The sequence below is a fragment of the Prunus mume genome, linkage group LG6 (genome assembly GCF_029339155.1).
Source record: "Prunus mume cultivar Tortuosa linkage group LG6, ASM2933915v1, whole genome shotgun sequence".
NCBI lineage: Eukaryota > Viridiplantae > Streptophyta > Magnoliopsida > Rosales > Rosaceae > Prunus > Prunus mume.
Genome location: NC_142703.1, coordinates 8,277,788 through 8,305,581, shown reverse-complemented (window position 1 = coordinate 8,305,581; position 27,794 = coordinate 8,277,788). Strand labels below are relative to the sequence as shown.

At 37.7% G+C, this 27,794-nt stretch overlaps 5 protein-coding genes across 8 annotated transcripts; 3 read left to right on the top strand and 2 right to left on the bottom strand.

Annotated features, from left to right (window-relative positions):
• The first annotated feature begins 2,139 nt into the window (after positions 1-2,139).
• Positions 2,140-3,454, top strand: EDL3 (EID1-like 3). Its single transcript, XM_008237018.3, has one exon. The coding sequence runs from the start codon at positions 2,198-2,200 to the stop codon at positions 3,086-3,088; it is 891 nt and encodes a 296-aa protein (XP_008235240.1). The 5' UTR covers positions 2,140-2,197; the 3' UTR covers positions 3,089-3,454.
• Positions 3,455-5,456: 2,002 nt separating this feature from the next.
• On the top strand, positions 5,457-9,898 carry LOC103333795 (hyperosmolality-gated Ca2+ permeable channel 1.7). The gene is made up of 12 exons (XM_016795109.2): positions 5,457-5,616; positions 5,707-6,036; positions 6,243-6,392; positions 6,522-6,657; positions 6,794-6,895; positions 7,070-7,189; positions 7,299-7,379; positions 7,606-7,946; positions 8,063-8,308; positions 8,582-8,906; positions 9,140-9,373; positions 9,498-9,898. Exons 2-12 carry the CDS (start codon positions 5,723-5,725, stop codon positions 9,717-9,719), a joined length of 2,271 nt encoding a protein of 756 aa, XP_016650595.2. The 5' UTR covers positions 5,457-5,616; positions 5,707-5,722; the 3' UTR covers positions 9,720-9,898.
• Positions 9,899-10,379: 481 nt separating this feature from the next.
• On the top strand, positions 10,380-13,961 carry DBE1 (debranching enzyme 1). Of its 2 annotated transcripts, none has more exons than XM_089054467.1 (2): positions 10,380-10,578; positions 11,030-13,961. In XM_089054467.1, the coding sequence occupies exon 2, from the start codon at positions 11,100-11,102 to the stop codon at positions 13,749-13,751; it is 2,652 nt and encodes an 883-aa protein (XP_088910593.1). In that variant the 5' UTR covers positions 10,380-10,578; positions 11,030-11,099; the 3' UTR covers positions 13,752-13,961. The 2 variants fall into 2 exon arrangements, with proteins under 2 accessions (XP_088910593.1, XP_008234909.2); XM_008236687.3 differs by having other exon boundaries at positions 11,007-13,961.
• Positions 13,962-14,050: 89 nt separating this feature from the next.
• On the bottom strand, positions 14,051-17,136 carry LOC103333797 (protein PALE CRESS, chloroplastic). 3 transcript variants are annotated; one of them, XM_089054470.1, is made up of 7 exons: positions 16,932-17,135; positions 16,763-16,860; positions 16,376-16,570; positions 16,179-16,265; positions 15,673-15,723; positions 15,215-15,394; positions 14,051-14,544 (listed from the first exon to the last, which is right to left on the bottom strand). In XM_089054470.1, the coding sequence occupies exons 1-7, from the start codon at positions 17,050-17,052 to the stop codon at positions 14,311-14,313; spliced, it is 966 nt and encodes a 321-aa protein (XP_088910596.1). In that variant the 5' UTR covers positions 17,053-17,135; the 3' UTR covers positions 14,051-14,310. The 3 variants fall into 3 exon arrangements, with proteins under 3 accessions (XP_088910596.1, XP_008234910.2, XP_088910594.1); XM_008236688.2 differs by having other exon boundaries at positions 16,763-16,830; XM_089054468.1 differs by lacking the exon at positions 15,673-15,723 and having other exon boundaries at positions 16,763-16,830; positions 16,932-17,136.
• A 1,646-nt stretch (positions 17,137-18,782) lies between these two features.
• On the bottom strand, positions 18,783-26,970 carry REF4 (reduced epidermal fluorescence 4). Its single transcript, XM_008236689.3, has 12 exons — positions 26,489-26,970; positions 25,751-25,861; positions 25,244-25,591; positions 24,709-25,028; positions 24,521-24,612; positions 23,305-23,662; positions 22,909-23,131; positions 22,199-22,313; positions 21,948-22,109; positions 20,652-21,312; positions 20,334-20,540; positions 18,783-20,085 (listed from the first exon to the last, which is right to left on the bottom strand). The coding sequence occupies exons 1-12, from the start codon at positions 26,773-26,775 to the stop codon at positions 18,965-18,967; spliced, it is 4,005 nt and encodes a 1,334-aa protein (XP_008234911.2). The 5' UTR covers positions 26,776-26,970; the 3' UTR covers positions 18,783-18,964.
• Between the last annotated feature and the right edge of the window lie 824 nt (positions 26,971-27,794).

Here is a 27,794-nt window from a genome sequence, read left to right as displayed (position 1 = left end):
GATCATCTTGCCTCTGCCATGCGCCGCCGGACCACGTGAAGATCTTCATCACAGCCTTGTTTGCAAGGCCAGTTCAATCAGTACAAGGAGGAGAAATAATCTTTGTAAGGTTAGTGTAACTTCAACATACCAACCCAAAAGCCTCTTCCAAGTACTGATCAATAATAACCCATTTCAAAACGACAACGTTTTGATCGTCTCCAATCCCGGGCTAGACAGCAACAAGAAAGAATATTGTACAAGAACATTGGAGAAAGAAGCGGCTTCTTCTATAATCCAGAGGCTAGAGTCCTTCGGGGAAAGGGTGATAGGGTTGGAGAAGAAAAAGTTTATGAACAAAACCAAAGGATCGGAACTATCACATGAGGAGAGCATATTGGTGGAAGATTTGAGTAGAGAGATTGTTAACAAGTTCTTGGCCAAACCGATTGAATACTTGAGAAGTGGTGATGGCGACTTGCAGGAAAAGTTAAAGGAGCTCGAGTTTCTTGTGAATATTCTTGAAGAATCATGTTTGATGGGGGAGAAAGTACCAAACATTCTTTCATGCAAAGCCACCCACTAGCTAGCTATGCCGCCTTCATTTCTTGGGGGTTTAGGGGTTAGGAGGATTAATTCTTGCCGTGCCATATTTTTTTAGCTCTCCATGTATTGCCACATTCTTGTAACTCTTAAAATTATAGGTCTTTAACTCATTCACTTTTTGTTTCCTAACTTAGGCTTGTATTTAAAATATTCAGCCTTCAATATGTAATTACACTCTTATGTTGGTATATAAATTATATGTACAGTAATTTACACAGCTTGTATACATAAATATTTACATATAGTCTGGTTATTTTTTGGTTCAGATAATGGTCTTATTTTTATGGAACACAATTACCCATTATCTTTTTTAAATTCTAAAATAAAATAAAATAAAACCAATTGGCACACTCTCTAGTGGTAAAACATTCAAAATACCAGAAAATGCTCTTGGTTAAAGCAAACAATAAGAATTGAAATTATTAATTAAATTATGATAATATGGTAAATTCACCTTTTTTCATTAAAAAAATTTAAAATAAAATCAGATAATGATCCTATTTTTATGGAACACAACACAACTACCATTATCTTTTTAAATTCTAAAATAAAATTTAAAAAATTTAAAAACAATCGAAGTGTGTGCCAAGGGGCTAGTGTGTACTAAAAAGAAGGTAATTTATTTATGAACAAAAACACAATAAAGGAGCAAGAAACCATGATGGATACGTAAACGAATATAGTCACACTCAAATTTATTGGGGTGTTTGTTTGATTTGTACCTTGTTGGTATCTTGTGTCTTTCGCACCGCGGGACTCATTTGGTTTTGATGTTTGTGGATTTTCCCTTTTGGGCCCTAGTTCTACTTTCAATTGGGTTAGGTGTTGACTTTTCTAAACAATATTTTGATATTAGGCTTTGCCTATCTTCTATTTCGGATTCACATGCTCCATCACATTGATTTGTAGAAAAATAATTAAATAGGTGTAATATTTATGTATTTTAATTTAGGAAAATAATTAAATATGTGTATATATATATATATATATATTTTGAAACTTGATAGTGAGGTTCATAAAATAAAATAGAAAAATAGAAAAAGAAGAAAAAAGGCTGAAAGTGAAGGTGAGACCAACTTATGATTAGCTTTTTTAGGTTGTGCTCCTCCCGACTGACAAAGTAAAACGTTAATTTGGAATACCATGGGCCAACCACTTTCCTCCCCAAAAAAGAATAATACTTCTACTTTTGTACATAACTTGACCACTTGACGACAAAATAGTGGGACCCAACACTGAACAAACTACTTATCAAAATCATGAATTACACGTGGGAGCCTGCAACGCCAACACGTGTCAAAGAATGGATATATCTTCTGGGATATTTTTTGGGCCAACAGAAGAAGATATTTCGATTCGCAAGACAATTGGACACGTGGCGCCCAACGAGTTTATACCCGATTCCATTCCGCTGATCTACAATTCCTCGATTCACGATCTAAGTATCCAAGCAATGACATGCTAACACGCGTCGATCCGCAAATAGAAATTCGACACGTACCCCTGTACTGTACTCTCGTCCCCCATATATATAAGCTCGCGCGACAGCATCGCCTTCATCTCGATTGTTCATAAAAAAAAAATTTCAAAAATACATTCTAGCATTGTCCCGATGAGTTTGAACCGGAGACTCAGACCGAACCCGCCGAGTCAGAGGTCCGATTCAGATGACCTCGGAATTCTCAACGAGCGGATACTCTTCCTCGTCTTCCGGTCCATGAAATGGGATATTCAGGCGCTCTGCTCAACCGCGTCGGTGAACCACAAGCTCCGAGCAATCGTGAAGAGGCTGCTGTGGCGGGAGCTCTGCGCGCATAGCGCCCCTCGCATGATAGCGTCGCTGGAGAACGCTTCGCCGAGCGGTCGAATCGGCGGCGGATGGCACACGCTCGCGAAGCTCATGTTCTTTTGCTGCGGCTGCGAGCCGACTCGGAATTTCAAGGTGAGTCGACCCACCCCGGGCCACTTCGTCAAATCGTCGAGGTTCTCTAAGACTTCGGGTCAGAGCTTCTTGACGAAGCGGTGCCGGGGCGATTTGCTGTACGTCAGCGACCCGTGCGAGCATCAGATGGGGGAGAAGGAAGATGATTTGGGGATTTACAGAGGGGTATTTAAGGGATTTGACAAGTCAAAGACGAGGGCGTATTTGATCGGACGGCGAGTAAAGCTTGAAGAAAGGGTGAGATGTCCTTACTGTGGGGCCCCCGAGTGGAGCATGACCACGGCTGGGCTGGTGCCCAAGAGCGCGGCCCGGAGGCTTGGCTCGCATCATGGGGCGTTGGAGTATTTTGTGTGTGTGAACGGGCACATGCATGGTTCGTGTTGGCTGGTGCCTTTGTCGTCCGATGATAATGAGGATGATGAGATGGACGGTAGTGATGACTCCGATTTCGATGATAATGATGGTGGAGTCCGCAGAATTGGCTACGACGATCGGACGGCCACAAATGGAAGTATGTGCTCTATGGGGGAGGAAGTTGTGGTGGACGGGCCCGCAAAGTAACTGCCCTTTGGGGCCCGTTTTGATGGGTCGATGTTGGACCGTTGCTTTTGGTTTCTCTCCGGTGATTCGCATCCTTTCGGCGTCGGTTGCTGATGTGGAGATTTTTTGGGTGTGGGATGACGCGGAGATTGGATAACATAAATTTAGGCTGACGTGTAACATTTTAGTGGAAATTATTTGTGTGAGTTCCGTTCCACTGCTTTTTTTTTTTCTCTACTCTTTTCTTTTTGTTTATTTTTAATTTATTTTGCTCCACAGCTGGATGGAGATTAGTAGTGTGTGATAGGATATTGGATTTTATATAGACATTCTGGTTTGTCGATTACAATTTTTATTTTTAATGAAATAAAAACTTTATTGGATAAATTCAACGTACAATCAAAGATCTTAATAAAATATTTAAAATATTAATTTCAAAAAGACAATAAATTAATATGTTAAAAGTAAAATTAATGCGGATAAAAGTCGCACTAAAATTACTAGCTCATATTATCACAATTAATCATAAGTCCAAATAAAGTTCATAAATTCAATATAACCAAAACTCTAAAATTATCCATAAGCCTAGACAAGCCCTATCACTATCACTTGAAGAAGCGTCGTTGCAATCACACCCACTACTGCATTCTTATTAGATCTAAAAAAAATATGATTTCTAGATATCTATATGCGCATAAAAGCGAACAAATAAACGAAACCAACAACCTTACTAGATAATAATTTGGTGATTTGCAGCCATCTTCGTCAAAAACGATGTAGAATTAAATTTAGAAAACATGAGCCGAATTAATGAGCGAATTTTGGAAGCAGAATTTGATTGATAACATAGACTAAAAAGGGTGACGAGGAACTTTAATCTAACCATAGCTCAGAAGAAACTAGCACAAGGAGCTTTTATTCAAAATGCCCCAGTAAACTCATTCATTAACCTAAAAGGAAAAGACAGGAAGAGAAGAGAGGGAGGAGGAGCAACGATGCTTCTTCCTCCTCCACTCTCTATGGAATTTGTACCATGGGTAGTTAAGGCTATGGTTTGTTGATTACATTGACCACATAATATCACATATGCATCTTTTTCTTGGCATTATATGGCTGAATCTATTATGTTTAATTTGAGGGTCGAATTTTAATTAATAAATAAACTAATTTATGCATACAATTATAATTTATCAAAATATAAATATAAAACTTATTGAGCCGCAAATCTCTTGCAACTATCTCCTTTATACTTTAAAAAGGAGGTTGCAAATTTGTTTAAGTTATAGATAAATAATTGTTGTTTTTTATCCTTAGGAAAACAACTAATATGAATTCATAAAGGGCCTACATTCAACTAAAATGTGCAAAACACATTCAGCCTATTTTGTGTATTTACCTTTTTTAAGGTTTTTTAGGTTTTAGACATAAAAAAAATTTCGCTTTTGGAAAAAGCCCAAGCTTTTTCAAAAAAGACAAAAAAACCACTCAACTTTCAAATCAAAGACATGCAAATGTATTGGATTCCTTAGGAAATCTAAAAATAAATAAGGGCATTTTTGTCCATTTTTGCTTCTTTTTAAATTTTTCTCTCTCCTTTTGCTTTTTCCAAAATGTCCCTTTATTTTATGAACAAGTTGTAAAACTAAAAATTGGAGTTGCATGTAATTTACAAGTGATTAGAAAATATGATTTATATTATGCTTAGATTTTTTTTTTAGTACAAGCAACAATTTAAATCACATGAAAGGAGGATTTCTCTTACACACACAACTATGATGCCATGAGAATTCAAACTTGAGACATTTGATATGCAAGTTAATGTCTTTTTAATTGGGCTAGACCCCCGTTGGCCTTAGATTGTTAATCATATGTATCCAAAAATAAATAAATAAATAAATAAATATATATATATATATGCTAAGAAGCCTTCATTATCTTTTAACTAGCCCCCGCCAATTGGTTTTCTTTTTTCTTTATTTTATTTTATTTTTAGAATTAAGAAAAGATAATATGGGTAGTTATATTTCATAAAGTTGGACATATTATCTGATTTTTTTTTAATTTTAATTTTTTTAATATGAAAAAATGTGAATTTACCATATTATCCTCATTGAATTAATAATTTCAATTCTTAATGTTTGAATTAACGAAGGGCATTTTTTGGTATTTTGAATGTTTCATCATTTTCTGCCGTTTGCTTTATATATATATTCATATTTATCAAATCAAATCCTTGGTTAAAATTTTAAAATAGATAAGTATTTTTTTTATGAACGAAAAAAAAACATAGAAAATAAATAAAAGGGGCAGTTGGGTCAGAGAACAGATTCAAATATATGCTGTTACGTACACAAGCGTGAGTGCAGCGAGGCCAAACATGCCTCCGACCTTGTTGGCGCCATCGAACCGCTCTCTATTCTGCTTCCCATTCCCAAACATTTGATCGACAAAAGAAAAAGAAAAAAAAACCCCAATCTCATCCCTCTCTGTCCAAATTTTCAATTTCAATTTCACTGAATCCCAAAAAGCCACGCCCAAGGCACACACAGGTTCGTCATGCATATGCATATGTGCATTTCCTCTGTTTCATCTTCTTCTTCTTCCTCTGTTTGATCGCCATTTCGAATGTGAATTTGCAGGAGCTAGCAATTGAAAATGGCGACCCTTCAAGATATAGCAGTATCGGCGGCCATCAATATATTGTCTGCATTGGGCTTTCTCGTGGCCTTTGCTCTGATACGGCTTCAACCGTTCAACGACAGAGTCTACTTTCCCAAATGGTACCTCAAGGGGATCAGAGGAAGCCCCACGAGTTCTGGGGCTTTGGTCAAAAAATTCGTCAACTTGGACGCCAAAACCTACATCAAGTTTCTCAATTGGATGCCGGCGGCATTGCGGATGCCTGAGCCAGAGCTCATTGAACACGCAGGCCTCGATTCCGCTGCCTATATTCGGATTTATATACTCGGGTAACTTTTTCATGTACATGTTACGAAACAAATGTCACATGTGACCGTCTTAATGGAACTGTTATTAGTACTCCAAAATATTAATCGTAAGGAACAGGAACCTTAGTGCAGAATAAATAACAATTTTGGTATGCTAATAACAGTTCCCTAATTTTTCATGCTAAACTACTGATGATATTTTAATGATACTAATTAATTACACGTAGGTTGAAGATATTTGTCCCCATTACTGCGCTTGCGCTTATTGTTTTGGTGCCTGTCAATTATACCGGAAATACGCTGGGAAAGACCCGTGAAGTAACATTCAGCAATATCGATAAGCTCTCAATATCCAATATTCCTTCCGGATCTCCCAAGTGAGTTTTTTATCTCTTATTTTGCTTTGTTTTCTTCTAGGCTATAAATGTCATGGTTTTTGGGACTCAGAAATACTTCTTGTTGTTGGTTTTAATTCACCAAGTATGAATTTATCTTATGTCTTGTAGGTTTTGGGCACATATGGTGATGTCTTATGTCTTCTCCTTTTGGACGTGCTTTGTTTTATACCATGAATACAAGACAGTGGCTGCTAAAAGGCTTGCATTTTTAGCATCTGAAAAACGCCGTCCAGATCAATTTACGGTGAGGGCATCTACATGGTGCTCTGTTTTGTTTCCTCAATGATATGTCTTTATTGAATTTGATTTATTATGTCTGCTCCCATTAGATTCTGCTTAGCTTGCTGCTGTTGACAATATTAACTCTATGTCCCCCACAGGTTCTTGTAAGGAATGTACCCCCAGATCCTGATGAATCAGTCAGTGAGCATATTGAACATTTCTTCTGCGTAAACCATCCCGATCACTACCTTACACATCAAGTATGCGGCTTTTTAAACTTGTTTGATTTTTTTTGTTAGTTTGACTGCTGAAAGAATCAGCATATACTGCTGAAAAACAATTCAAGAACAAGATAGTAAACTGTATTGTATCTGCAATAGGTTTCCAGTGTTAAAACAACTTAACCATTGTTTGTAACCTTTAAATGTCTGTAGGTTGTATACAATGCAAATAAACTTGCAGCGGTGGTCGAGAAGAAGAAGAGTTGGAATAACTGGCTTGTTTACTACCAAACCAGATATGAAAGAAACCCTAAGTCAAGGCCTACTACAAAGGTTTCTTTCTTTACTTGATATTTGATAACCGCTCAATTATGTTTTTGTTTGAGAGTTTCATTTGTTAATAATTTGTCACCATTGAGTTCATCATCTCATGTCCCATTAGACAGGTTTCTTGGGCCTGTGGGGACATAAAGTGGACGCGATTAATTACTACATTGAGGAGATTGAGAAGATGATCCAAGAAGTGAGTATGCCTTCTTATACCTATGCTTTGTATTGACTAATGCAAGTGTTGTTGCTGTTTATTTTTACATCTGCTAGCTAATTTAGCTATATCCAATGAAGATGCTGCTGCATGTAGCCAAATATTCTCTTCTCTTCCCAAAAATGAATGGGAACTAATCTGCTAGAGTATACATGTTGTTTTTGTTCGTCCGTTCTAGATGCATAATGATGTAGATTTCATGCAGGAAAAACAAGAAAGGGAAAAGGTTGTAAGTGATCCTGATGCCATAATGCCTGCAGCATTTGTTTCATTCAGAACTCGATGGGGAGCAGCTGTATGTGCTCAAACTCAGCAATCAAGTAATCCTATCGTCTGGTTGACAGAGTGGGCTTCTGAGCCACGCGACGTCTATTGGAGAAATCTTGCAATTCCATATGTTGAACTCAATGTTCGGAAACTACTCATGGCTGTAGCCTTTTTTTTCCTTACTTTCTTCTTTATGATTCCAATAGCATTCGTCCAATCTCTAGCCAACATTGAGGGGATTATGAAGGTCCTTCCTTTCTTGAAGCCACTGCTGGAGATGTGAGTCCCTATTTCATTCTGTTAGTTATTGATTTCTCATGTGCGGTTATATGGACTAAGAATAAAGGTTTCAAATCGTCACCCCTCTTTTCTTTCTTTTTTCCGTTTTTTCCCAGGAAGCCCGTTAAGTCTGTCATCCAAGGTTTTCTTCCAGGAATTGCATTAAAGATATTCCTTGCTATGCTTCCAATGATTCTTATGCTAATGTCCAAGATAGAAGGTTTCACATCACTCTCATCTCTGGATAGGAGGTCTGCTGCGAAGTATCATTTGTTCATACTTATAAATGTGTTTCTGGGAAGCATTGTTACAGGAACAGCACTTCAGCAGCTTGAGAAACTTATGAACGAGCCCTCAACAGAGTAATTTTGTGTAACTCTTTCCATGTGTCTATCCAAACTGTCAGAGTTGTTTGTCTTTTGTTGTGTTAATGGTAAATAATAATTTCCAATAAGCAGAAATCAAGATGTACCATTTGCATCCCTGGGTTTCTTTTCTTATGGAATTACGTTGATGTTTTTCACAACTTAGCAGCAATGTTGACATTTGCATCTTTCTGTCTTACACTTGGAATTTTCCAAATTTGCCTATTGATGATGGGATATCTGACAGGATACATACTGTTGGTTTTGCAGGTTCACAAAAACTGTTGGGAGGTCCATTCCAATGAAAGCCACATTCTTCATCACTTATATCATGGTTGATGGTTGGAGTGGAGTTGCTGCAGAAATCGTCAGATTGGTTCCATTAATTTTGTTCCACCTTAAGAACACATTTTTGGTCAAGACAGAAGAAGACAGGGAGCAGGCAATGGATCCTGGTTCCTTGAACTTTGCTACAAATGAACCTAGGACACAGTTATATTTTCTGCTGGGGCTTGTGTATTGCGTTGTCACACCTATACTTCTTCCTTTCATTCTTATCTTCTTCTCTTTCGCCTACCTGGTTTTCCGTCATCAGGTACGTTAGCTATACCACCATTGCTCAAGTTCATATTTTCCATGATTGTCTTGACCATTGCTCTGGCCGGAGAAATATCAAGCGCAAGCTCATTCATTTATAAATTAGCATTAAGCTGAACTTTGAAGGTTGAAGTTTTTTCTTAGGTCGTACTTAGATATTCTAGTGTAAAATCCTAGAGCAATTTTCCTTGTTAGGTGGCACTAATAGTATTCTTTTCCTTTTGTTGCCAGATTATTAATGTCTATGACCAGAAATATGAGAGTGCGGCAGCCTTCTGGCCACAAGTGCATCTGCGTGTAATTATTGGCCTAATCATATCCCAAATTCTTCTAATGGGGCTATTTAGCACATTAGGTGTTGCAAAATCAACATTTATTCTCGTTGCACAGCCTGTTTTGACAATCTGGTTCCATAGAATCTGCAAGGGACGTTTCGAATCAGCATTCCTTAAATTCCCATTGCAGGTTAGTTTCAATTTTCCAGTTTCCGTTACAAGGAGTTTCATCTGTACATTTACTTAACCTTAATCACTTGCATTAATATATTCTTAATCTATTTATATGTCTTTGGTTTGGCAAATGGCAACAGGAAGCAATGGTGAAGGATACAGTTGAAAAGGCAACAGAACCAAACCTGAATTTGATGAACTATCTTAAGGATGCTTATGTACATCCTGTGTTCAAGGGAGGGCAGTCGCAGAAACATGAAGACCCTGATGAAGAAGACAGCAGCCCTCTTGTTCCCACAAAGAGAACATCCCAAATGGGAAGCAAACATGAGTCTGACGTCAGTTCTGAAGCTAAAATTTGATATATCTGACATCTTATCTTAGGATTAAAAGCCCCTTCTTCTTCTAGTGTTTATTAATTTCCCTTTAAATGTTGTTACTTAGTTTTGACCTTGTAAATGCACCAGGAAGAACATTGATTTATACTCTAGTAATCATTCTGTTGACAATAGGGAAGGAAGCCTATATTTGTATGTTGTAACATGAGTTTATTTACTGCCATGGCAGCTTGGGCTCATTGGTGGTTTGTAGTTTTGTTAAAATAGAAATTACCAAAATTTGTTTCAATTGTATGGTTTAATAAACATAAACAAACAAACAATACCACTATCAAGATTTTGGATCCAAATTACAATTTTTTTTTTTTTTTTTATACAAGTATGAGAGGGACATCGAACTTGAGTTCAAAGAACCGGCTCACTGCCCTAACCTAACCCACCTCTACCCAAATTACAAATTTAAATAACCCGAGAATGTTGTAAAGGCCTGGACCTTTTTTTTATTTTTATTTTTTGTTATAAAAAAAAAAAATTAGTGATTTTTTTTTTTTGGGTACAAATTTTATAATATTTACCTGCCAGAAAGAGGAGGACAGTACACAATTTTAGCTAAAATCGAACGGTTAAGATCGAGCATCTTACCCATGGAATTTTCATTATAACAATTCAGGCTCACTGTCACCCATCAATTCAAGCTGTCCTATCTCGATCTCAATCAGCTTTGCTGCGTTGTGCGGCCATTAAAATGCGATTTTTCGATAAAACGACAAGCTCACACCTCTCTGCTCTCGTCTTCCTGCCCCTCCACTGTGATTGGCCTCATTCTTTCTCTCTGATCACTCCTGGTGCATCAGTCTGATTTTTACTGAAGAAATCCAATGATGTAAGTTCAATACCTCTCACTTTGTTGTGATTGAATCTTTCAGTTCGTTATTGCTTTGTGAGTTTCTGTCTCGTTGCTTAGCTGACGATGCAATTGATATTTGGGTAGATTTTGATCATTTATACTTGAATTGTGAACGGCCATCGAGATTTTCTCAAAATGACAACTGGGTTTAACTTCTTTTCTTGATTGACGTAGTTTTTTTATTATTGATGACCCTCTCATGGATCCTATTCTTTCTTCGATTGGAAATGTTCATCTTTGAAAATGTTGTCATTGCAATTGTATGTTACAGCTTGAATCATTGAATTGCCAGTGATTTAAGAAGTTAATGATATCTGAGAAGATGATTTTTTGGATCCAATATTAGAGATATTGGCAAATTCGTCTACATTTAATGATATTTTTTGTGTACTTCTTTTGAACAGAGTACCTGTTTGCATTTGAGTAGGGAGATCTTATTGCTTGCAAGGGTTTCGGTCTGCAATCTGGTTTGCAATTCTCCACCTTTGAGACTGTAGATGGCAACTCTTCCGCTTTCAATTGCAATACAGGCCTGTTGTTTGAACTGTGGAATCACTGAATCATCTAAGCTGACAGCTACCAATGGTTTTAGACACAGGGACAAAGCTATGCATGGTTTTGTAAAATTGGATGTAGAAAGAAAGCTAGTTTTCCGTGAAGTTGTGCAGAATTTCAATGAAAACCTGCCACGGGATCATAACTTGAAAGTGTATGCTAAATCCCAAGTTTCTGTTGAGCCAATGGAGCAACGATTCTCCACTGGTACTGAAACTGAAGAAATAGACAAGGTATCAACTTATCTATTTAGGACAGAAATTGGGGACGTGGTAAATGTCTTTGTTAGAAAGAGAAATGCCAAGTACACTGTGAATATTGAAGTTCCATCTTTATACCTGTCTAGCAGTGATAGAAGACTAGTACTGCATTGGGGCATGTATAGAGCTGATTCATCCTGTTTCATGCCGTTAGACTTCAAAAGTTCAACCCCAAATGACACAACTACCACCCTCGAAACTCCGTTCATTCAGACTTCTTCCGGCAGGTTTACTCTCGAATTGGAGTTTGAGGCTAAACAAATCCCTTTCTATTTCTCATTTATTTTGACTTCTCCAGCAGATGCTAATGTGAGTGATATGGAGATAAGAAGCCATAGGAAGACAAATTTTTGTGTCCCAGTTGGTTTTGGTCGAGGTTATCCTGGTCCATTGGGTCTCACCTTTTCTAATGATGGATCCATGAACTTTGCCATTTTTTCAAGAAATGCAGAGAGTGTGGTTTTATGCTTGTATGATAACACCACAGCTGAAAAACCTGCTTTGGAGCTTGATCTAGATCCATATGTCAATCGATCAGGTGACATTTGGCATGTGTCATTTGGAAGTGCATGGACTTTTGTGAGCTACGGTTATAAATTTAAGCGGAACCTTCTGCTGACAAACAAAAATAACTTTGATGAAGGGCATGTCCTGCTGGATCCATATGCTAAGGTCATTGCGAAATCTATTCCTAATAATCATGGAACAGGGTTGAAGTATCTTGGAAGACTATGCGAAGAACCTGCTTTTGACTGGGCTGGTGATGTTCGACCTGACTTAAGTATGGAAAAACTAGTGGTTTATCGGTTGAACGTGACGCGTTTTACAGAGCACAAGTCCAGTCAGCTACCAACTAATATAGGAGGCAGCTTTTCAGGTTTGACAGAGAAGCTGGAGCATTTTAAAGATCTGGGTGTGAATGCAGTTTTATTAGAGCCCATTTTCCCATTTGATGAGCAAAAGGGTCCATATTTCCCTCACCATTTCTTCTCACCAATGGAGTGTATTGGACCTTCTAGAGGCCCTGTATCAGCTGTCAATTCCATGAAAGAGATGGTGAGGAAATTTCATGCCAATGGAATAGAGGTCCTACTGGAAGTTGTTTTCACCCATACTGCTGAGGGTGAAGCTCTGCAAGGAATCGATATCTCATCTTATTATCATGTAAATGAGGTTGAGGATTTGGAAGCCAGAAATGCTTTGAATTGTAACTACCCTATTGTGCAACAACTGGTATTGGATAGTCTTCGGTACTGGGTGACTGAGTTTCACATCGATGGTTTTTGTTTCATAAATGCATCATCTCTCTTGCGAGGGTTCAATGGTGAATACTTATCTCGCCCACCTTTGGTTGAAGCAATTGCTTTCGATCCACTACTTTCGAAGACCAAGATCATTGCAGACTGCTGGGACCCGCATGGCATGGCACCAAAGGAAACTCGTTTTCCTCATTGGAAGAGATGGGCAGAAGTAAACACAAAATTCTGTAATGATGTAAGAAACTATTTGAGGGGTAAGGGTCTTCTCAGTGACCTTGCTACACGGCTTTGTGGGAACGGGGACATCTTCTCGGATGGACGAGGCCCGGCATTCGCTTTCAATTTTATTTCCAGGAATTCTGGACTTCCTCTTGTGGACGTTGTTAGTTTCAGTGGTGTTGAGTTAGCTTCAGAACTGAGTTGGAACTGTGGGGAAGAAGGACCTACAAATAAAACTGCTGTACTAGAAAGACGACTTAAACAAATTCGTAATTTTCTCTTTATCTTGTTTGTTTCACTGGGCGTTCCTGTTCTTAATATGGGAGATGAGTGTGGACAATCCACAGGTGGTTCCCCTGCATACAGTGACAGAAAAGCTTTCGATTGGAATGCACTGGAAACAGGTTTTGCTACTCAAACCACACAATTTATCGCATTTTTAAGTTCATTTAGGAAGAGGCGTAGTGACCTTCTTCAGAAGAGGAACTTCTTGAAAGAAGAAAATATTGACTGGTATGAGAGTGATCAAACTCCTCCAAGATGGGAAGATCCGTCCCGCAAATTCCTTGCCATGAGGTTGAAAGCAGACGAAGATGAAGTGAACCAACCAGGGGATGAATCTTCTCATTCATGGGGAGACTTATTTGCTGCCTTCAGTGCAGCTGATCATTCAGAGACTCTTGTTCTGCCTCCGCCCCAGGAAGGTATGGGATGGCGCCGTTTGGTCGACACAGCTCTTCCATTCCCAGGTTTTTTCTCTACTGATGGTGAGCCCGTCGTTCGGCAAATGGTGGGTTTATTTGCATATGAAATGAAGTCTCACAGTTGTGCTCTATTTGAGGCCAGAAGCTTGTAACTTTGTTAGTTGGTCCAAATTCAATTACATTGTGGAATATTATTATTTCGTTGGTTAACTTTTGATAGGATACTTAGATAATAAGACCATTAAGTGCGGTATAGTAGCACATAGGGCACTGCTGTAAATTCCATGTAAATTCAACAGTCTTTCCTGTAATTTCAATGCCTTCAATTTTTAATTAAAGCAATAAAATAATTATTCAGGAAATTCGTCTTTTCTTATCGGGTTAATTTCAGTTTGGTACCCTGAAGTTCAAGGTACCAAACTGAAATTAACCCTTTCTTATATACCAAGTGGAATCAGCATGAGTGGTTCTGACATTGAATCTTTGATCGTTTGAAAGCCAAAAACCAAAGGCAAATACACAATGTCCTTGCATATAAGAGTTTGGTACTCGAATAATTACTTACGGAATCCTGAAACTGACTGAAGAGCTTAATGCTGCCATAACAGGGGATCTAACTGCAACAGCCCCCTCTCCCCAAAGAAAAGAAAACCTTTAGCAAGAAAAAGAAAAGGCTACAAAAACTAAACCAAAAATAAAAACGCAATATTGCTACCACTTCAAATTAATGGCCAGGTCTAGTATAGCTTCTACCAAGCGTATGGCCCGCTGCTTCTCCTGCTGCTTCAACCTACTTGCAATGGACTCAGCATCAAGCCCTTGTGCATTTTGTACTTCATTTTGCTCGGCCCTAACCTCTTGTAGCAATGCATCAACTTCTCTAACAAAGTCTGCCCTCAATAGAACATCATCAGCTTCAAGTGGTAGCCGGAGTGGTCCCTGATGCTGATGGAGGATAGAGTCAGAAATGACGAAATTAAATTAACAATTACATAACCTTGAGGACAACATCATCTATTAAAGAGTTGAATCAAAATCATCTGTGAATAGTTAAATTTATTTAGGAACAGAAAAGTTGTGTCCAACAATGTTCACTTGCATTCTGAAGTGTAATAACAATCTATACTAACTCCAATCTTATCTCATTATGGTATTCCCTAGAAAGAATGATAGGGTGGGTCGGAGTAAATGGGACTTCAATCGTCTAATTCCTTTTGAACTTGCTTAAATAGCCAACAGTACAACCCCCACCCTTTTAAAAAAAAAATACAAATTTATAAATAAACCCAATCCTAGACATGTATTTATAAAAAAACCCAAGCACTATTTAAACATAGAAACACACCCAAAATCAACCACAAAGTCAACTTTTTGGGTGTGTTTATAAATGGGTTTTGAGTGTGTGTAATGATGGATTTTGGGTGTGTTCATAAAGTGTTTTGGGTGTTGGGTTTTTTTATAATTTCAACCTATACAAAAAATTCCCGAGAAAGAAACCTTTAATGTAACGTTAACAAAGACTGAACCTAAAAGCCAGACATTCAAAACCTGTGGAAAAGAGGAAATCTGAAAACAACTCAATCGTAAGCCTGCGATATGCATACTTGCAGCATACCTTATCAATATCAAATCCTTCTGGAACAAGAATGCTAAATGGATCCTCTCGTGGAAAAGTATCAACCATGCGCTTTTTGCATTCCTTCAGCCATCCTTCACCATCATACCCATCATGCATATTCAAAAGATCATTGAGCAGTCTCATGGCAGGAGAAGCCTCCCGTTTCAAAATCTCAGCCTAAAATGTCAAGTAAAACTTAGATTTTGTGATTTTCTTTCCAAGAATGGAAAAAAGAAGCAAATAAGATTATACATAAAGAGCTTAGGGGGTATAAAGGCTAGTTTAAACTAATTCTGCAAGATATTCTAGGCTGAAACCATTCAGTAATCACAACAGCTCAAAATTGTCCCACTAGTAACGAAATCAAAAGGATAACAAGTCAACAGCTGGTTCCAAAATGCTAAAATCAACAATTTCATAGCTAGAACTTAGAATAGGATGAGAGCAACTCATACCTCAACCCTTCTGTATAACAAATCAAGACTTCTAATAACATCCTTTTCTTCCTGTAAAATGGTCATAAATACCTAAAATCAATAAGCTGGAAAGAGGAAAGAGGAAATGTGAGAGAGTAACGAGGAAAATGTTATTATAGGTTATCTATAACATTAGACTAATCCGAAACTACTCGTTAGTTTGAGTTTGCTGATCTCAAGCTATCAGCAAGGCTGGCCAGTTTATCGAAGCCAGCTACTAACTTATAGGATATGAAAATACCATCTTCATTTCTAGCACTAAATCAGTCTTTTAATAACTATCCTATACCAATCTTGTGAAAAGAAATATATTACATTTTCTTGACCAGAATTTTGATATTATTTTCCATTGCAAAACTTTGAAATCTGAGCTAATGATGCTTAAAACCTTAGACTCACATACGCTGCTGAAGATAAATGTTGCTATGCCAGGCATTAGACTGATTAACGAGGAAAATGTTAAAGACATTCCACGATCAACTTACATCACGTCGAGCGAGGTCAAGACGATTCCATATGACCATCAAAACAAGTTCAGTCAATTCTCCTTTCTCAGCAGCTTCCTCAATTTTCTGCGTATATTACATAATGAACATCAATCAACCCAGAGTCTGAGCTGAAGTAGGAAATTTCAATAAAGCATACATAAGGAATTGAAAGTGTTCACGGTTTCTGATATTACCTCTTCCACTTCTTCGGCCGCTCTGATAAAGCTGGAAATCAATTTCCGAGCTTTCCGAACATCTTCTTCCGGATAACCCTTCAATCTCATGCCAATTTCGCGATACTCTTCAACCTTTCTTTCCTCCTCTTCGTCTTCCTCTTGACGTCTTTGATGCAACTCCTTTGTTTTCTCCCTTTGCCGAGCTTGCCATTCCTAATTTAGAAAAGCTTACTTCCAGTTCCAGCTTCCAAAACTATAAATATGCTAACAAATAATATTGAATTTGGCATAACACAGCAAAAACAGAACACATCTTCATACAAAAATTCATGTTATCTGATTCTAAACGAGAAAAATATGAAATTTGGACACCCATTTGGCCAATTAAGGATAAAGGGCACTTACATCGTCGTAATACTCTTTGGGAAGACCTTCTAACAGTGGCTCTTCCTTGTTCATGCTCTTCCTCAAAACTGAAATAAAAAAACCCAAAAAACATACAACTTCAGGAAGAAAAAATTGAAAACCAAGTGATGTGAGAGCACTGAAAGGCTATCAAATTAATAGTATGTGCCTGTTTTAGGTGCATGTTTGGGCTTGAAAGGAGAGGGCCAGAGCCTTCCATGAGATGAAGATGATGACGCAGGTGAGAGTGGAAGCGCTGTGCACGTTAGCGGGAACACCCTTGTTTCCATTTCTCTTTGTTTTCACTCACCGACTCTTTACTGCGCCGGACTCTTGAGTGTTCTCGGTGTTTGCCAACTTCATGTTCGGAAACATTTGATAACTTTAAAAATAGAAGCGATATTCTACTTTAAAATACAAGCTATAAATAAAAAAGACAATACTAATGTATTTTTTTATTGACAAAAAAAAAATTAGTGATTTTTTTTTTTAAACCGCATATTTCTATAGAGTACTATAAACTAGAGTACAAAATTAGGTTAAATACTTTTTTAAAAATCATTTTCTTACAATCTTACTGTCAATCCTCTTTTTTTTGTGTCAATATTCAATTTATGCCACTTTTTAATATTTTTTTTGGCAGTAAATGATCCTTTAGATAGAAATTTCATTTAAAATAAAATAAAATTAGTGGTGTTGTTTGAAAATTAAAATTAAAATTTTAAATCTAGTCAAGTTTACAATTATTAAATATTAATTATTATGTATATATAATGAGGCTCAAGTTCCACTCCACTAGGCCCATCTTCTATATACTACATGTTGGAAGATTCACACTGACAAGGAGTAGAGACTTTCTCTCATTTTCCAATGTAGGAATAAAGTTTATGTATTTGATTCAAACTCTAACACGTAACTGATATTATCAAATTAAGTTGTGATTTGGATTTAAGGTTTGGAGACTAAAATCCATTTTTGGAATACTGAAATAAATTTTAAAATCTTTTTGGGTACTTAAACTAATTTTCTAGGATTTAAAATAATTTTAGAAAATTAAAACTAATTTTTTAATGCACAAAATAATTAATTACTATTTATTAAGTAATTTATAAAACTAATTAAAATATTAAAATACTAAATATTCAATAAAAAAACTAAAAGCTAATTCTTAATTAAATAAAACTAAGAGATTACTCAATTAAAAATATTAAGTAATTAGCTATTCCGAAGAAAATTTTGTCCAGATGAAAATTAAAGTAAAAAAAGAAGTTATCATTATTATTATTTTTTTAAAAGACTGATATACTTTTGAATTTTTAAATAGTGTAGCCGAGCGCTATACTATTAAAAGCAATATTTTAAGCGTATAGCCGGGCGGCTATACTTTTTAAGTAAATTCGAATATTTAAAGAGTATAGCCGTCGAATACCTGTTTAAATAAATTCGAATATTTAAAGAGTATAGCCGCTCGGCTATCCTGTTAAAATATTTGAATACCTCTTTAAGAATATTTAAGTAGTATACTCGCACGGCTATACTCGTGAAATATATTCTAATATTTTAACAGTATAGCCGGCAGGCTATACTATTTAAAATTCAACAGTATATCATTTTCTTTAGGTCAATAAATAGTTGTTTTATTTTCTTTTCTTTTTTGTAATTAAATAATATCTTACCCTTATTTAATTACTTTCATTAGTAATTATATTTTAATTATTATTTCTTTAGTGAATAATTAGTATTAATTATTGTAATTAACTTCATAAATTATATTACTTAATAAATAGTAATTAACTTATTTCGTTGAAGTCTTGCACATTGACCTTGTGTTCAAATTGATTATAAAAAATATAAAAAAGTTGTGCCGTCAAATTTCAGTGAAGAAAAATACATTATTTAGGATGCCCATCGAGTTATAAGCTCATTAAGCCAACACCCTAAACATTCTTTGTGATTTGCCTGAAAGCATCTTTCATTGATCACATCATTTTTACTATTTCAAGTTATATATAGAAGCATCAAAACAAATTATTAATTATTATTTTTCCAAAAGAAAAATCCTGCTTGAAATTTACATGAATAAGCTACATTTTCTCCCAAAAAATAATCTTATATATAGTTATATAATCCCAATCTCTACATCTCAAGAAGGATATCATACAAGACGACATACACAAGCCAGCCAGCCAGTCAGTCGTCTTCTTAAACCTCGCATTCAATGGCTAGCTCAGCTGCTGCGCCCATGGCCCCTACCCCGCCAAGCCCCAGCAGGGCCAGAGCCAATTCCTCCTCATTCAACCGCCTAAGCTCCTTGCTCAGCCTCTTCAACACTTCCACATCAACTTCCAGCACCCATTTCTGCGTGCAAGCCACCATCAAGCTCACAAACCCGGATACATATGCCCGCCACATGGCCCAATCACAACCCAGTGATATTTTCCCATCCAGTGCGCTAGCCAGAAATTCTAAATGCGCCCCGAGAACTTTTGGCCGCCGCTTTGATGCCAGCGTCACCGAGTCCACACCCCAAGCGAATGTCCCGCACAGCACTGCAAAATATGCAAGGGCATAGCCACCCAGCATGGCAACCATGCCTCCAGATTCTCTGCCTTCCTGATCCAAACCATGCGTGGAGATGAACCAAGAAGGTAGAGTTTCTTTGATCAAGGACTGAACTAAACTAGACCCACCAGATATCCAAACTAAAGTGGCTCCAAGTGTAGCTGCGATCCTGACTCGTGCCATTGCCGCGGCAAGAGAAACCTGGCCATATCTCATCCCATGCTTGGTCTTCTTCAATCTGTCCACTCTATCTCTGGGCAACCCACAACTTGCAATGTCTCGAACGGAGAACATTAAAAGAGAGAGCACCTCTTCTGTCATGAACATTACATCCCTGACGGACCGATGCACACGTAGGTAAAGAATTCCGGGGGCAACAGGAGAGATCCCACCAGAGAAATGGGAACCAAAGCCATGGCCAAGGAGGGCACCCACGCTGCCATTACTGTAAGCGCGGGTGGAACTTAGCCCGAGAGTGGATGTAAAGCAGCTCTTGAGAAGCTGGACCACTGCATCACCATTGTGGTGGAACACAGTTTGAGACGCAGTAAACACAAGGTAGTCACTCCAGCGCTTTACCTTCTGGGCCCACAATGAGGCTAGGATGGGCATGCATGGCCAAGGGCAACCAGCAGCTAGGGAATTCAGTGCTGGCCCAATCAGGGTTAGGGCACGCTCAGAGGCTCTATCAAGTTTATAAGTTATCGTGAGACTAACAAGGGCAGCAAATGGTAAGGGAAGCGTAGCTGGAGCGCTCCCACCTGCAAGCAATAAAGTAAAGGCATAACAGTGTTAACAGGATAACTATCAGAAGTTAACAACTTAAATCTCAACCAAACATATTCACATTTTTCATCACAAGAGTACAACTGACATAATTTTTCTCAACAAGTTGGATCAGACGTTAGAGGCGATATATGGAAATCTTTCATGTTTCAACCATAACAGGCATCTGGAAAAACAAAAAAGTTCTTTAAAAAAGATCTTTCATTTTTCAATCATAACATACCTACTGCAAGGCTAGGAACATCAACACCAGTAGCAGCTAGGATTTTTTTTATCTGCTGCTCAACAAGTGATAAATTTGCAGCAGGGCTTGGCCAATCAGTTCCATTCATACAAGCTGGCTTCCATATTCCCCTTGTTACTTCTGCTGAAAAATAGCTTACAATGGTTGCCAAAGTTGCTGGAAGATAATCAGCAAGCTCCTTCAGTCCTGAGATAAAGCATGTAACAAAGTTAACAAACCTTAACCAACTTTACAACTTTGTCACAGGAATCTCACAGTCCTGCTTTTCTATTAATCCGTAAAGAGAGTTCAACAAACCTGTAGCCAGTTCACGGGGAGAAAGTCTTCCATGGGCACAAGCAGTAAGAGCAGCATCAAGCACAAATGGAGTTGCTTCGAGGATATCCCACGCTGGCACCTTGAGTCTAATAGAGGAGTCATCCGTTCCCGACGCAGATGAATTACTACTACCTGAAGTCGCAGGAGTCAAAGGCTGACTACTTCTATTTATTTTTCTAAACATCATGGTTAGGAGTGCATCAACAATCTGATGAACAGGAGTCCCAGGTACAAGCCCAGAGAGGGTGGAACAAATACATTTTTGATGCTGCTGGTACCAGAGTTTCAATTTTGGAAAGCGATCCATGGTAATGGTTTCGGAAGGGAAGGTTATAAATTTGGAAACTCTTCTGCTTTTGATTCGATCCATGGGAGAATTACCAAGGGATGCTAATCGAGAGTTTCGAAGCACCAATAGGTATTCTGGACCAACTTGGTTTCCCACAGTTGGCAAGTCCCCCATCATGTGATCAAGAGGTGGATGATCAAATCTCCATAACCTCAATAGAAGTGTAAAAGCATTTGCGAACACTGCATGGCATGAGAGTTCTTCCCCTGTTGTAGGGGTCCATGAGATATTGGGAACACTTGACCCAAAAACTTCGCAAATGGGCATCAACGCAGCTGCAAGTAGCGGAACCTAGATTTGAATGGCAAATAACATTAGTTGTAGTAAAAAATGACGGCTTCGAAAAAAAATTCATTCCATTACACAGAAGACCATTTGCTATCTTAACTATATCAATAAGGGCTCTGCACTGTTCTTTTCTTTAAATTCCATAATTCATTGATGGAATGGACCCCTTTAAGCATATCACCTGTTCCTTTTCACTCCAAATTACTAGGAAATTACTAACTCTATCAGCACTAGGCCATATTCAAACTAAGGCCCGCCCAACACCCACCTGCCCCTTGAATTCTGCAGGCAAGATCTAGAATAATATCTTGTGAGTTGATTGTCAGTTTTGAAAGTTTAAGAGTCTTGAATCTTGCTTCAGGTGCTACAAATTCTAGCCACATTATGAAATTAATATTATAACGTACTATAAATGCCTTTCTACAACCTACTTTTTATAGATTTGGAAATATAATAATTCAAAAGGTTCTTTGGCCCTTTTCTTGTCCACAATATATGGATGATAATTTAGTGTATATGAGGACTTGTATTATGTGAGGATAGTGTCTTCTTAAATTTAGCACCGGAAAATATTTGATCTTAACACCACAATAACATACAGATATCAGGCAGGAAATGTTTTTGAAAATTTAACATACCAATCCAAGTAAGGAGAAAATCTGTACAGTATCTATAGATGATACCCCAACCAGAAGAACATTAAAGAATGAAGCATAGCTGATCAAATGGCTATCGCTCCCTGAGTAATCTGCAGGAACTGGAGGCGACAGCAAATTTATAATGAAAAGACAGATGTGCTCCTGCAAACAACAAATTACTATATAAGACCAACATTCAGGGAGAGTAGAGGCAATCAGAGGGAGGGAGGGAGGGAGGGGAAAGACCCTACCTGTATATTCCATCCACGAATAAGAGAAGCCCCACAAAGGATGGTAACAGCAGATATCTTCTCCTCATCTGAACCATTGACTGCAATCTCATATAATTTCTCGATCTCTGCTAAGCTTCCATCAAATCCATAGCTTAAATTCAGTTGCCATACCACTGGGTAAATTTACAAAAAAGAGCATCTGATATACCTGGCTTCAGGAAAAAGAAGGGTGTAACTGAAGACCAGGTCATTACGTCATGAAAAATTAGGATACTTTAGTTATTATTTGGTACGTACAGTTATGAGCTAAACAGTGATACAAACTCAAAATCATTGACCCTTAATAAATGAATCCAGCATAGGACTCATGTTTATACAGTGTTACTCGCTTTCCCTCAGAACCGGGACTGTTTAACATCCATCTAGGTCAACTAATGTACCATAGCATTATCAGGCAAATGCTTATGGAATAAAAGGTTTCTGGAATTTCTAGTATGGGTTGTACTCTTCTATATCTTTCAATAGAAATTTCTAACTACTAGTAGAGCCGGACCATTTACTGAAATTTCAAGATTGAGTCGACCAATGTTCAGTATATCTCATTCTAGCTTGTTGCAAACATGCATGCACGCACGCCTGGTCATCACCACCCCCTTCCCTTTGGAGTTGAGAAAAATATATATATGCACACGCACACACACGTTGTAGTAAAACAATTAGCAGCATACCTAGAAGCAGGAGTGGCAACCAAAGCATTAACCAATGATGGAGTTAGAGGTGACCCCTTCATTATCGAAGACCAACCAGGCACTTGGCCAGGCACTTGCCCAGGCATATTACGTAGTACTTGGCTGTTACGTGCACTCACATAGCCTGGCCAGAAATATGCTGATGTGTCGAGGAGATTCCGAGCAATACAAGCCTCAACAATCAGATGCCTTAAGTTTCCCACTGTAAGTGCAAAAGGAAAAATCAATTGATCTATAAAAAAGAATTAAAGAAACATCAACAAATGAAAGGTCTTAACACATGAAGACTCAAATCCGAAGCTATGTTATACCCTCCCAATCTAAAAATCCATCATAAATCAAATTGCAAATCTGAAGGAAAAATTAATTGCTTACTGCAATTTATTGGCACGTCATTCACACTAACAGATTCATAGTATCCGTTACTGACTGTAAGGCCTGATCTGTACATTATAGCCTTGGCTGCAGCTTGATTGACCACCGAACAAACAGACTGAGGTGGAGTCAATAAGGACTCATAATCACCCAACCGCTGTAAGCACATAATTAAACCCTCGCGACGCTTTCCTGGAGCTTGTTCCTTTCTTTGGTTAGTACGATCCCCTTCGATTTCCTCCATCAGCTGAGCTTCCTCTTCTTCAATAATATTAGTCACTGCAAGTGTCGTAATAGACAGCAACATGCATAAGCAGGTATCAAGACGAGGGACAGGTCCTTCTCTGGGATCCCTTTCCTATAAAACAAGGGAAAAGGTCATAATAGGTCAATCTGGTTAACAACTGAAACAGAGCATATAAAGCTTAAGAATAAAGCTTGCTAAGATCTAATCACCAGCAATTCCTTCATTCAATTAAGCTGGTTATTTAGAGACACCCATATATTATATACAGGACATATCTGAACATACATCAATTGAGCCTTTCATGTTTCAACATTTTACTTCTGATTCATCACACATAGCAGCTACTTCAACCCCATCCCATATTCCAAATTTCTAGTATCTCCATGAAACAAGTAGATTATTTGGATTATGATCAATATTTTCAAATCCCCACCCCCAAAAACAAAACAAAAGGAGCTTATCTAGTGTTTTTAAATCGCTCAAAGCAGAGCCAAAATAACTACCATTTTTTTAATTCCAAGCTACAGAATTGCAAACCACATGGGTTAGACTCCAGATGAGCCAAGCCCTTGGATGCTCTAACGTGTTTACGTAAATAAGGGTTTGATGTCAGCTTGAGGTAACCTGATGAGCCTGCTCAAAACTTGAAATCAAACTTTTTTGATGCATCATATCAGTTCATACACATATCACATATGCATAAATATTGTGGTGGGTGTTTAGGGAGTGATCCAGGCAAACATTGGCATTTGAAAACCTTATCCAGTAAAAACTTATATCTCTAGATATGCCTCTCTATTTGCAAAACTGAAGTGTGTGTGTGTGTGTGTGTGTGTGCACGCGCACGAGCTTTAGGTATAAACATGAATTAGTCTGAAAAGCATTGTGTATCATCCTTTCCAGCACACAACAAGACATCAATTGATCTTTAAAGATATATATTTCTAAACTAGTGGCATCAATTCTTACTCTCTGAACAAGTCGAAGGGCTGCAATCCATAAACCTAAAAATGCATTGTGCCATGTGGTGCTATTAACTGCCTGCAGAGCCTTTACTAATCCTGCAACATTAACTCAGATCAACATCTCTGACTAAAAGAACTAGAATCTTATCAGCTTGCAAGACAGAAAGATTACTGTAAAAGAATTGGTCGCACCAGTAAGGGTTTCAACGGCACTAATTATTGCTACTTCTGATCCATCCATAGCATCTTCCAGAAACAGATCAATGGGAAGCCAAAAAGCAGATGAACTCACTCCGTGAGATTGACTAGCAGAAGACCTCAGAGACCCAGAAGACAATACTGCATGAAAATCTTGCCGTGAAATGATTTTGCATTCCCGAGTCAGAAGTCGACGTGTATCAGATGTCAACTGCAGAAGGGACTCTGGAGTTATATGTTTCAAAGTCCTCAAAACTGATGAGTTTGCTGCAAGCACTTGCATTTTCTGAATGAAACCTCCCCAATGTGACGGCCTAAAAAGAAGAAGGATGACATATTTGGCATCTTCATTCAATAATACTTTTCAAAACTCTAACATGAGATTTTAAACTAGTCAAACTACAATACACCCATGCTTACTAAAACTGCTGTTTTCCCACTTCTCCCTCACAAACACGACATGATTAACATTAAGATGCACTCAAAGAAAAAAAAAAGTAAATGAATATAAACAAAATTAGGTCCTTACAAATTTCGGCGTGTCAGGCACAAAATCCTTGAAGTTACTTTGTTTTGCAGAAACTCTACAATTATCTCAATAGCCATTGCAGTATTTGCTTTCTGCAAGCCTTCATTTTGCTCACTTCTCTTCTCATTAAAGCAATCATGACCATCTATTTCCATATCTTCTGGCCTGGTAAACCATCTAGACTTCTTATCTGGGGTAAGTTCCAGCAAACCTTCATCATCTAATGATGCATCAAGTAACTGCCACATGATCGAAAAGACAAACTCAACAACAACAACTCCAGGTTCACCCACTTGAAGGCCATACAGCAGGGAAAGATGCAGAACATCATCAATGGATTTTATGATCCTGTAATTGCATCAAAACATAAGTTAAAAATTATTGTGAGCATAAAACAGCAAATTATCTACTGACAGAAAAAAAAAAAAAAAAATTTAAAAAAAAGGAGGAAATAAATTATTATATATGCATTATTGTACGACAAAAAAGAGAAAAACTGAACCTTACTTTTGACAATTTGGTCCATTCAATTGTGAAGCAAATAAAAATGTATGTCTCTTAAGAAGTTCCATGTAAAGTCTATATGCTGTAGGGTGAAGTTGCCGATTTGGAACAACCCTGTATTAAACAACAAAAGCATTAAATGCAAATTTTAACCAATAAAAATAAGCATATGTATAACAATAGTTGATAATGGAACATCAAAAGTGTAGAGAACAGGAAAAAAAAAAAAAAAAGCGGACCCAATCTATAGTGTAAGACAGAATATAGTAAGTGCAAATGTTGAAGACGAGATATTTAAGGTATAAGATCCATCACACTAGATAGCACATACTTGAATTACAATATCTTTTCAAACCACCGTCCGAGATATAATGAAGCATATTCAATGGGAAATTACCGACTATTACAAGTAACTCAGGCATTTCGCACGAAGCCATCCCTAAATATTACCATATAGTTAAGTTGGATTAACTAATTTGCCTAATTTATGTATGTAATGTACCTAACCACAGTACGACAAATATTAGAACCATTCAAAAGAGAAGAACCGCACTGTAGGATTTCGGTAACTAATCAGATATTTCATCTACTATAAAAACTTTGAACCCTATAAACAATCAACTTCAATACACTATCAAAATCACTAAACAATATAAATAGTTACTTTAACATAATAATGATGATTAGAAATAAGAAAATGACAGTAAAAGCACGATTTGTGAGGGAGTGAGGGGTGAGTACTTGGTAGAGAGCAGAGCAAGAACAAGCATGGGAGGGACGATCTTGACGGTCAAGGCCTTCTCGAGGAACTTCCACGTGATGGGCACGTGATTGGCCCAGCAGATGTGGGAGACGAGGAGGTGCGCGAGCTCGACGGAGGGCAAGGCCACGCCGGCCGAGTTGAGGCTGTTGCTGAGCTGAACCGCCCAGAGGAGCGGGTCGCTGTTCTTGTCCTGAGCGGACTTGGTGAGCTGGAGCACCGTGTCCCATAGATGGCTCAGCGGTTGCTGTACGGACACCGCCATCATCGTCTTCTAGATTTCGATTGGAGAGGAATTAGGGTTCATTACAGGGAGAGAATCCGAGCCTTTTTCTTTTGTTCTCCTTTGCTCCTTGGATTCTGAATTGTGTAATAGTGTTTGGAGACTCAACTGAGAGGAAAAGCTTAAAAGTCAGTTCAGGAGGCGGGTATATGTTCACCGTTGACTTGACTGGCAGAAGATATCACATACGTGTCTTTCTGAAATGTGAAGAGGCAGGGTTTATGTTGTGTCTCATATATCTATTTTTTGATTGAATTTGGATGGGAAATGCTAGCTAACTGCCCTTTTGTTGTAGGTTTCCTTTCTATTTTCTCTCACTTATTCTCGTCCTGCAATGTGGTTTGGTGATCGTAGCTGTCTTATTTATCCTTTTAGATCAACATTTAATAGTTATTTTTGACAAAATGAACTAAATCAATAGAATGTTTATTAAACACTAAATTAGGTCAATATTTATCCTTTTAGATCAACATTTAATAATTATTTTTCACAAAATGAACTAAATAAATAGAATGTTTATTAAACACTAAATTAGCACACTATTGACCAATGGTTAAACAATTTCCGATTTGAGTGATTTTTGTGGTTAAATGATCTCGAAAATGAAAGGTCGGGAACACCAACAACATAGAAAAATATGAAGGAAAAAAGGAAACATACAAATGGAATGGATCTAGCAATTCCCAATTTGGATTTGATTTTGCATACAAGGGAAAATTGAAAATGGAGATCATCGCATATTGAATCTTAATTCATTGGCCCCCAAAAAACATTATGATTGGTTGAACAGTAGTCCTCTGATTTTTTTCTTTTTTGGGTTAACTTTTTTCGGAATAGAGTTTACATTTGCTTTGGTATTACTATTACCTTAGGATGCTACAAGCCCACAAGTGGTTGCTAATCCGACAGCTGAAGATGGGAAGTGGTTGCTAATCCGACAGCTGAAGATGGGCCAGTTGGGCGGTAAATAGTGACAGAGGCCCAACCCTCCTTCATCGGTTTAT

Coding starts and splice junctions, on each gene's coding strand:
- EDL3 (XM_008237018.3), top strand. CDS start 2,198: ATGAGTTTGAACCGGAGACTCAGACCGAACCCGCCGAGTCAGAGGTCC.
- LOC103333795 (XM_016795109.2), top strand. CDS start 5,723: ATGGCGACCCTTCAAGATATAGCAGTATCGGCGGCCATCAATATATTG. Junction 7,380..7,605: donor TTGAGAAGATGATCCAAGAA/GTGAGTATGCCT, acceptor GATTTCATGCAG/GAAAAACAAGAAAGGGAAAA. Junction 8,309..8,581: donor ATGAACGAGCCCTCAACAGA/GTAATTTTGTGT, acceptor TTGGTTTTGCAG/GTTCACAAAAACTGTTGGGA.
- DBE1 (XM_089054467.1), top strand. CDS start 11,100: ATGGCAACTCTTCCGCTTTCAATTGCAATACAGGCCTGTTGTTTGAAC.
- LOC103333797 (XM_089054470.1), bottom strand. CDS start 17,052: ATGGAAACAAGGGTGTTCCCGCTAACGTGCACAGCGCTTCCACTCTCA. Junction 16,266..16,375: donor CGGCCGAAGAAGTGGAAGAG/GTAATATCAGAA, acceptor TAATATACGCAG/AAAATTGAGGAAGCTGCTGA. Junction 15,395..15,672: donor TGTTATACAGAAGGGTTGAG/GTATGAGTTGCT, acceptor TTGACATTTTAG/GCTGAGATTTTGAAACGGGA.
- REF4 (XM_008236689.3), bottom strand. CDS start 26,775: ATGATGGCGGTGTCCGTACAGCAACCGCTGAGCCATCTATGGGACACG. Junction 25,862..26,488: donor CTTGCTCTGCTCTCTACCAA/GTACTCACCCCT, acceptor TGTTTAATACAG/GGTTGTTCCAAATCGGCAAC. Junction 24,613..24,708: donor TGCCGTTGAAACCCTTACTG/GTGCGACCAATT, acceptor TTAATGTTGCAG/GATTAGTAAAGGCTCTGCAG.